Source organism: Clinocottus analis, unplaced genomic scaffold, assembly GCF_023055335.1.
Source record: "Clinocottus analis isolate CAN_PGR_092001 unplaced genomic scaffold, fCliAna1.0.p SCAF_84, whole genome shotgun sequence".
In the NCBI taxonomy this organism is placed as follows: Eukaryota; Metazoa; Chordata; class Actinopteri; order Perciformes; family Cottidae; genus Clinocottus; species Clinocottus analis.
The window spans coordinates 14908-25000 of record NW_027176245.1 but is presented as its reverse complement, the minus strand read 5'-3'; the positions used below and the strand labels follow the sequence as shown (position 1 = coordinate 25000).

The following is a 10093-nucleotide window of genomic DNA, read 5'->3' as shown; positions in this document are numbered from 1 at the left end:
GGCAAATAACGTGAATAATAACAAATATATATATATATATATATATATATATATATATATATATATATATATATATATATATATATATATATATATATATATATATATATATATAATAAATGAGCAAACTAGCAAACTAAATTTAAATGCTGGAGCCAAAGTAAAACAACAGTTAAAAAAGTAATAAATCATATATTTTTTACTGAATTTGTTTAGTTTGAGTCTGTTTTTCTGAGTCTGTCGTGTCCGTCCTGCGTCTGTTCCTCCTCCTCAGAGTCTGGAGAAGATGAACCGGCATCGTGAGCTCCAGCACAAGCTGACTGAAGCCCGGCTGCAGCAGAGCCAGGCCGAGCTGAGCCAGGCCGAGGAGACGCACAAGAGGGAGAAGGACTACGTGAGTCCCCTGGAATGTTATCACTGTATTCATGCGTTGCACGTTGTGAACCTATTCATAGCTCACAGCTGTCATGACTTTGTTAAGTACAGTGAAATATGATCATGCTCATATGGATATGGATCATATTGTGATTGATTCTGTAAGTGTGTGTCCGTGCTCACGGCTGCTCAGATTGACCCTGTGTTGTCTCCGTAGTTGCTTAGGGAGGCTATTGACAAAACAAAGAAATGCTTCGCTATGAAGGAGCAGGAGCTGGCCATGAAGAAGAAGGTAACGCTGTCTCTCTCTCTAACCAGTTACTGGTTCAGGCCGCTGAGTGGAAACTGCAGACTCAGAGCCTCAGAGAGCAGGGCACTGGCATGCAGGCGCAGGTGAATATGACAGGGAGCAGGGGGCGGGGCCGGAGCGGAAGCCCCGCCCATCGCTGACAGGTGGCCGGGGGCGGGGCCAGAGCAGACGCATCGCTGACAGGAGACTGAGTGAAGGACAGTTACTCAGGTTTCAATCTAAATGTCTACATTCAAAACAAAACCTTTAAGTTCTAGGGTTAAATAAATGCTAAACGTTAGATTTAAAAACTCAGAAAGTAAAACCTTCGCATCTTTAGGGTCACATGTTGTTTATTGATTGATAGCAATTCATGATTTATTAAATACTTCTTTGGCAGTTTAGATATTTATGGCTATTTAAACGTAACTCTACCACCACACAGATGATTTAAATATATAAATAATAAAATATCATAATAAAATATCATAATTCTACTATATATATATATATATATATATATATATATATATATATATATATAGTTATATTTAACTATATTTATTTATATAGTTATATTATTTTATATATATATATATATATATATATATATATATATATATATATATATATATATTTCAGAGTTTTGCATTTCAATGTAATGAAGATCAATGAAATGTGTGAAAGCATTAAGAAATTACATCATAAAGATTCACACATATTGTTCATCCGGACAGTTTTCAATCAGAAGAATTTCCCTCAAAACTCCTTAAATACGTAACACTTCATATTTAAACATGTAAAACGTTCTGCCGCTCAGAGGAAAACAAAATGAATTCACACACATGAAATGCTCAAAAGGCAGAAACTCAAGTCTTCAAATTCATATTTAAGTGAAGTGAAACATGTTAAAAGCAGCTTCAGGTTCAACGTGACGTTTGACTTCAGATGTGAAAGAATAAAATGCAAATAAACCCGTCTGCGTGTTTTCTGCTCTCGGTAATTCTCGTATTTATTCTGACTTTGACTTCCAGTTGGAAGTCCTGTTTAAGATCCTGATGCGAGAAGAGACAAACATGTTGAAACACGTCACGCTTGTCTGGCCTCCTTTGTAGCCTCCACTCACAGCTGCTCGAGTGACACCTCGTCACAGGCTGGTGAACGGCCTCCTGCTGGGCCTCATGGCTGCTGCAGGGTGAAGGCCTCGCCTCCATCCTGCAGCGCCTCACGTCTCCAGGCCCAGAGCATCAATCACGCCGAGCTTCTTCACGCGGTTAAGTGGCTTCACTTCAGGAGCTATTCATCTGTTGGACAGGTGTTTACTCTCTAACAAAGAGGCGTAGAAATGCCCCAATTAATCTTTATTACGAGGAAATATGAGGGAGTGCTGCTGTTTTATTGCTCTGAAGCAACGTCATTATGAGCCCATCAAACACCCACAGAAGCATCGCGGTGAGCGGCTTTGATGGTGTTGATACCTGTCTTCAGTACACAACATTTACTAGAGTTTACCATGAAGGAGGAGGTTGTCTTCTGGCATCCAGATATGGGAGGGGCTGATGTAGATGTCCATGTAGGTATAGATGTTCGGTGTAGATCTAGATGTTAGATGTTATATTTAGATGTAGATGTTAGGTGTAGATGTTAGATGTACATGTTAGATGTTAGATGTTTGGTGTAGATTTACATGTTAGATGTTTGGTGGAGATGTTAGATGTTAGATGTAGGTGTAGATGTTTGGTGTAGATGTACATGTTAGATGTTAGATGTTAGATGTAGGTGTAGATGTTTGGTGTAGATGTACATGTTAGATGTTAGATGTTGGATGTAGGTGTAGATGTTTGGTGTAGATGTCGTGCTTCAGTCCGTCCATCTCTCCACAGCTGAGCCTCTACGCTCAGAAGTTTGATGAGTTCCAGGCGACGTTGGCCAAAAGCAACGAAATCTACGTCCGCTTCAAGAAGGAGATGGACAACGTAAGTGAAGCTCTGTGAGGACGGGAGGAGCCAGGTGGAGGTTATCCAGGTTTTTATACGGAACCAGAATGTCTTTGGAGGAAGTAACAACGATAAGAAGTGTTAAACCCGTCTGTGTTTCCCTGCGTTTCTAAACTCCTCCCTCTTTTTAGATGTCAGAGAAGATGAAGAAAATGGAGAAAGAGTCGACTCTGTGGAGGACGAGGTTCGAGAACTGCAACAAGGCTCTGACGGACATGATGGAGGAGGTACGTCGGCCATGTTGCCTCTCCAACCCCCGTTTAGCTGCAGAGGGCCTGTCTCGTCTCGCTGGAACCCAGCGAGGTTTTATTCTCACGACATCTCACTTCTCCTCCGTCGCAACAGAGAACCGAGAAGAGCAAAGAGTACGACGTCTTCGTCCTGAAGATCGCGAAGCTGGAGAGGTTGTGTCAGGCCCTGCAGAGCGAGAGGGTGATCCTCTACGACAAGATCAAGGAGATCCGCCTGGCCAACGCCAACATCCCATCTAAGGTCTTCGGCGACTCCGCAGACGATGGGACGCCCGACCCCGTAGGCGCCGCCTCGCTGACCCCCGTGGAGATCCAGGAGATCCAGGAGTTTCAGGAGCGCCAGGACCTCCAGCAGATCCAGGCGATCCAGAAGGAGGACCGGGTCCTAACGGAGGGCATGTCCCGTCTGAGGGAGGAGCAGGCCAAGCTGCAGGAGATCGCCGCCTCCCTGATGGCCGAGCCCGGCGACGCTCTCAAAGACGACGGTGACGACGTGGACCCCGAAGAAGACCTGGTGTCCTCCGCGTTCGTCCAGTTCAAAACCAAAGCTCAGGTCCAGCAGGGGGCGGAGCCGCAGCCGGACGACGTCGAAGAGGATCCAAAGCCGGCCGTGGCCGCGCCGGTGGAGGCCGCGACCCCAACACACGCTGTGAAGGTTCCAGCCCGGGTCCAGGAGGAGCTTCCTCCAGTCCAACCACAGGAGGAACAACAGAAGCAACAAGTACCAGCTACTGAACCTGAGAAAGTCCAGATCGACCCGCCGACGGAGCAGAAACCAAACGAGGTCTCGGTCCAAACCGCCGAGGGCAAACCAGACGGGCCGGCCGAGTCCTCCAAGAAGCAAACGCCGAAGAAAAAGAAGAAGAGGAACGGCAAGAATGCCAGCTAAACGTGTGTGTGTGTGTGTGTGTGTGTGTGTGTGTGTGTGTGTGTGTGTGTGTGTGTGTGTGCGTGTGTTGATTTTAAACTGCAAATCACATCAACTCCAATAAAGTCATTTTCTGACCATTTTGCATGATTTACTCTTGCTTCTTATGTTATTGAACTAGTTGTCTGACACTCCAACACTTTCATCCCAGGTTTCATGAACACACATTCCTTCTTTGCTCCCCTCGTGAGGACTCTCGTGGAGCCGATGTGCTCTGAGGCACCACATAGATATTGGTGTCTCACTACAGCGTGGAGTTAGCACACACAGCATGTGATCCCTCACGCCTCGAACCTTTAACAGGGCGACAACCTGCCAGCATTAAAGGAAGCAATGCCAGAGCAGATATTAAACTCACTTCAAGCTCCAGTAGATGAGATGTTCCTGTGTTCGCTGTTTGGATGTACATGAAAGTGTTGAATGCATAAACACAACAAGAGAGTGGAGTTCTGACCTTCACCATAAACCCTGAAGCGGTCCTGGTGAGGCCGAGAACCAACGTCCTCGTTTGTAGGTCTGAAATCATGTTGCCCTCACATAGGTAGGTAAACAAGAAAGACACACACACACACACACACACACACACACACACACACACACACACACACACACACACACACTGATTACATTATGGGCCGAAATGAAGCATGAATAAGACACGAGTGTTACATATCAGTGAAGGTGCAGAACCGCCACGCGGCCACTAGATGGCGGTGTGCTGCTGCACTCAGAGCGCAGGACTGTCTCTCGGCCACCAGGTGGCAGCAGCGTGTTTCACAACAGTTACATGAAGGTTTTCTTCACACACTTGTGTTCATGTCTCTGTTTGAATATTATGGGATGTGACCAAACAACCACAGCACTCATGATTTGTTTTATTTGCTGATTTGGTGCTTTTGATTGGATCTCATGAGTTTCTTCATCTGCAGACATCAACTCGGTTTTTATCAAAATGCAGACGCTCAAAATGCAAATCATCAAATTTCATGCAATATTTAATTTTTTTTGTTCTAATCACATATTATTTATTATTCTTTATTTTGTTTAACTCATACATTGAGTGTCAATAAGTACATAGATATTCATATTAATAATAAATAACTGTTCTTTTCCACGGTAACAATCAGACATGTCTGATTGTCACCGTGGAAAAGAACAGTTATTTATTGCTAAACACTGAATTATTCAATTTTAAAATATAGAATATAGAACTATAATTTAGTTTCCGCAGCATCAGTCCACATGTATGAACTTCTTTTTGCATGTTTTTATATATTTATATTTATTTTCATTCAGACACAAAGCTGCTCAAGTGACTTAAAATGAGTTATTAATGTAAAATCAATATTTAATGTGTTAATGAATGAGATCCTCAAACCAGACACACGACCAGACGTCCCAGAATGAGATGAAAGAAGAGATTTCTCTCTCACAGTCTTTTTAAAAAGTGACGACGAGGGATTTTTTTTCAATTCCATATTATGAGCGAGAAAGTATTAATGTTCAGAAAGATAAGAGAAGTACAAAGGATTTGCACAGAAAACCCCGATAAGAGCGAATAGCAGCAGCGAGGAGATACAGACGACTTTATGATTTCATTCTGAAGCGGCTCGTGACGGAAGAGTGTGTGAGGTTAGTGCAGCGATGATGCTGCTGGTTATGAACCTGCAGCTCAAAGGAACATTCATTGGAGTTATGAACCTGCAGTTCAAAGGAACATTCATTGGAGTTATGAACCTGCAGTTCAAAGGAACATTCATTGGAGTTATGAACCTGCAGTTTAAAGGAACATTCATTGGAGTTGTTTTGTCTTGGATGTGTTTTGTTTGTCGTTTTTAACCTTTTAAACTCTGAACCTCCTCTGAGGGGAAAAGCCCTTCTGGAGGCCTCAGAGAGCTCTGTTCAGGTCCCATGAACCCCAACGCAGTTCAACACTTACTTTATATCATTTATTTCAGGATTGTCTTGGGAATAAAATGTATATTTAAAAAAAAAACTTTTTTTTTTTTTTTTTTACCATATTGTGATCTTAACTATGAACATGCAGCATGTGAGCCAGACTCCTCATAAAAGCTTTCTGGAGCATCACAGAGTTATTCTGTCAAGAAGGAGGTTCAGTTAAAAAAACTGTGTTGCTCGATTAAAGAGTTTCAAAGGTAAAACTTTTATATTAAAACACCATCGGTTTGTGGCATGCTGGGTATTATTCTCTGCATAAATTACCTCCTACGACCACGGAGGCCTGCAGAGTCAAACATGTCTAAGGAGGAAAAAAACAGTCCTGCTGCATTTAGATTTCAGGTACTAATATACTACACACAAGGACCAAAGGTCAATCAAATAAACTAAAGGTCATTGAAGTAAGCTAAAGGTCATTGAAGTAAGCTAAAGGTCATTGAAGTAAGCTAAAGGTCAGTTAAGTAAGCTAAAGGTCATTGAAGTAAGCTAAAGGTCATTGAAGTAAGCTAAAGGTCAACTTTAGCGGCTGCAGCTCGTTTGAAGGAGGAACATTCGTCTTCTTCGCTGAGCTTCAGCTTCTAATCCTGTAAAGAAGCGTCCGCGTGCAGGTGTGAGATACGAAGCAGCCGAGTCTTAAACACACAACCTGCCTATCTGCAGGAAACACGCCGACATGCCGGAGGCTCCGCCTCCCCGATTACACTAAGCTTTCCTCCGCCTGCCAGACGAGAGAATCACAGTGACAGACGTCCTGACCTCCTCTGATCCGCTCAGCGCTGCGGCGCCGGCATCGGCACGCCGGCATCTTCAGGAAACGACGGCTTTGGGTCAAGAGGGACGCTCTGGCTTCAGGCGACGAAGACGAGCTGGAAGACGAAGACGAGCTGGAAGATGAAGATGAGCCGGAAGACGAAGACGAGCCGGAAGACGAAGACGAGCAGACCTCCAGGATGAAGAAGGTTCAACGTGAAACATCCTCAAACATCCTCAAACATCCTCAAACATCCTCAAACATCCTCAGACATCCTCAGACATCCTCAAACATCCTCAAACATCCTCAGACATCCTCAAACATCCTCAAACATCCTCAGACATCCTCAAACATCCTCAAACATCCTCAGACATCCTCAAACATCCTCAGACATCCTCAAACATCCTCAGACATCCTCAAACATCCTCAGACATCCTCAAACATCCTCAGACATCCTCAGACATCCTCAGACATCCTCAAACATCCTCAAACATCCTCAGACATCCTCAGACATCCTCAGACATCCTCACTTCCAGAGAGAACAGCTCTTCTCGGGTTGAAGTGTCAGAGAAGACTTTTTATTTCTATATTCTTTATCTGACGAGTCTTCGGCTGTTTGATGTCCACGTGGAGGAGATTAGTTCTCGCTTCACCTCCGTCAGATTCAAGCTTCTGTCTGACAGCTTCTCACTTCAGAGGAAATCCATACCACACCGCTGTGTGTGAGCGCGCTCTGGCTCTCCTATCTTTGTGAGGACTTGAGTCCTGTGAACATCCTTCAGTTGTAAAGACACGCCCCCGTTGTGGAGGGGGAGGGGCTCTTTGTGGCTCTTCTTAAAGGGCCAGTACGTCATTGTGGCTCTTCTTAAAGGGCCGGTACGTCATCGTGGCTCTTCTTAAAGGGCCAGTACGTCATTGTGGCTCTTCTTAAAGGGTCGGTACGTCATCGTGGCTCTTCTTAAAGGGCCAGTACGTCATTGTGGCTCTTCTTAAAGGGCCGGTACGTCGTTGTGGCTCTTCTTAAAGGGCCGGTACGTCGTTGTGGCTCTTCTTAAAGGGCCGGTACGCCGTTGTGGCTCTTCTTAAAGGGCCGGTACGTCGTTGTGGCTCTTCTTAAAGGGCCGGTACGTCGTTGTGGCTCTTCTTAAAGGGCCAGTACGTCGTCGTGGCTCTTCTTAAAGGGCCGGTACGTCGTTGTGGCTCTTCTTAAAGGGCCGGTAGTCTTACTGCTGCAGCATTGTGTGTGTTTCCTTTCAGTGCGTCTTAGTTTCAAAGTGTTTCTTGTCAGAGCAGCGAGCCGCTCTGCATTAAGTTCTTCATTACTCTTCCTCTGAAGCCTCTCGGTGCTTTTCCCCTGAACGCGTTGGAAGAGATGGTTATTATTGTTGTTGTTGTTGTTGTTTCAGCTTCCAGCTCTTCTCGCTGAGGAAACACGCTGACTGGATTCCTCTTTTGAATCACACAGAAACACAGAACAGATCTCACAGCTCTGCTCCTTTAAATGTGCTTCAAACAGAGAAATCCTGTTTTATGGAGACAAAGAACTGAGTCTGGAGCCTGAAGAGAGACGTCTGTTTCCCTGGGAAAGATAAAGCAGGGTGAACAATGGCGATTCACTCCACCTCCTCTTCCTCCTCTTCCTCCTCTTCCTCCTCTTTGACCCACCACACAACCTTCAGTCACTTCTTCTCTGCAAACGGCTCCTGATGAGCAGCCGGACGTCCTGCAAATGCTGCCATTAACTGTGTGTGTGTGTGTGTGTGTGTGTGTGTGTGTGTGTGTGTGTGTGTGTGTGTGTGCGCGCGTGTGTGTGCGCGTGTGTGTGTGTGTTGAAGCGGTTGAAGGACAATCAGCAAAGTGCTGACGGTCCTCTCGGTCACTTCCTCCTCCAGCAGGAGATGCCGTCGTTCCACCGGCATCAAACCGCCGGACCGCTTCAACTCACCGGGTTTCAGGAAGGAAAGAATGAAAATGAAATAATTTAAGTTATGGATGTTAATTCAGTTTGAGCTAACCTTTTGAAAAGCCACGAGGCTGTTTCATAAAGTCATCATGAAACACATGAGAGATGCTCAGATGTGTAAATATCAGTCCACATGTTTCTGGTTCAGAGGAAATGAAGACGACACACAGACAGACATGAAAAGGTTGAAATGATGCAGCTGTAAAGTATAAAGTATATATATATATATATATATATATATATATATATATATATATATATATATATATATATATATATAGTCTCTTAAGCACTGGATGTTCATCTCTTCTTCAAGACGTTTCTTGACATCAGACTTTATTAACTTGTCACTCTTCATGCTGCTTGGGTTCATCTCAATAAATTAAAAACTTATTTCCAAAACAAATGTTCATATTTTTACAGATCATAAAAACAAAAGACAATAAAACGGACCGAAAGACAAACGTACACGTTTTCTGCACTTTTACTAAAAACGGACGTCTTACAGAAATCCAACAGTATTTTCCTCAGAACGTTCCAGAAAGAACGATGTAATTAATCACTTTATTTTAATTATGGGGAAAGTTTGAGTTGTAATAAAACTAATCATCATGAGGACTGAGCTTCATCGTGGATGAAGCGTCTGCACACGCGTGTGCAGCTGACCGAGGCCGTGGCAGCCGCTAAATGCAATTAATTAATAGTAAATTGACCAATTTAACACGTATGTTCTAATAAGAATTGGTTAATTTCAGGAAACATTAGAACTATGATTAGTTTTGGGAGATTGAACAAACTTGTAGTACTTGTATATTTGTATGTCTTAAATACGCAGACTGACTCATTGGAGGATTCAAACACATCTTTAAGTGAAACACAATGAACACTTCAATACATTCATGCACCGCTTCATCCAGCTGACAGACAGCGTGACGTCCACCCGCCGGACACGAACGCACCACGAGGCCACGAGGCCACGAGGCCACGAGGCCACGAGGCCACGCCACGGGGTCACGAGGCCACGCCACGGGGCCACGAGGCCACGCCACGAGGCCACGCCACGGGGCCACGAGGCCATGGGGCCACGCCACGGGGCCACGCCACGGGGCCACGCCACGGGGCCACGAGGCCACGCCACGGGGCCACGAGGCCACGCCACGAGGCCACGCCACGGGGCCACGAGGCCATGGGGCCACGAGGCCACGCCACGGGGCCACGCCACGGGGCCACGAGGCCACGCCACGGGGCCACGAGGCCACGCCACGAGGCCACGCCACGGGGCCACGAGGCCATGGGGCCACGAGGCCACGCCACGGGGCCACGCCACGGGGCCACGAGGCCACGCCACGAGGCCATGGGGCCACGAGGCCACGCCACGGGGCCACGGGGCCACGAGGCCACGGGGCCACGCCACGGGGCCACGCCACGGGGCCACGAGGCCACGGGGCCACGAGGCCACGCCACGGGGCCACGAGGCCACGGGGCCACGCCACGAGGCCACGAGGCCACGGGGCCACAAGGCCACGAGGCCACGCCACGAGGCCACGGGGCCACCGGGCCACGGGGCCACGGGGCCACGA

General features: G+C 46.1%; 1 protein-coding gene across 2 annotated transcripts in view; it reads left to right on the top strand.

Moving 5' to 3' along the window:
- The window catches only part of LOC137780699 (beta-taxilin-like), a 7458-nt gene extending 3567 nt beyond the window's left edge, over window positions 1-3891 (top strand). The window contains exons 7-11 of one of the 2 annotated variants that reach the window (XM_068568886.1): window positions 275-394; window positions 694-768; window positions 2548-2640; window positions 2793-2888; window positions 3007-3891. In XM_068568886.1, the coding sequence (XP_068424987.1) occupies window positions 275-394; window positions 694-768; window positions 2548-2640; window positions 2793-2888; window positions 3007-3801 (1179 nt within the window). In that variant the 3' untranslated portion in view covers window positions 3802-3891. Of the gene's footprint in view, window positions 1-274; window positions 395-592; window positions 668-693; window positions 769-2547; window positions 2641-2792; window positions 2889-3006 lie in introns of both variants that reach the window. The other variant, XM_068568885.1, reaches the window with a different exon arrangement.
- The last annotated feature ends 6202 nt before the right edge of the window (window positions 3892-10093 follow it).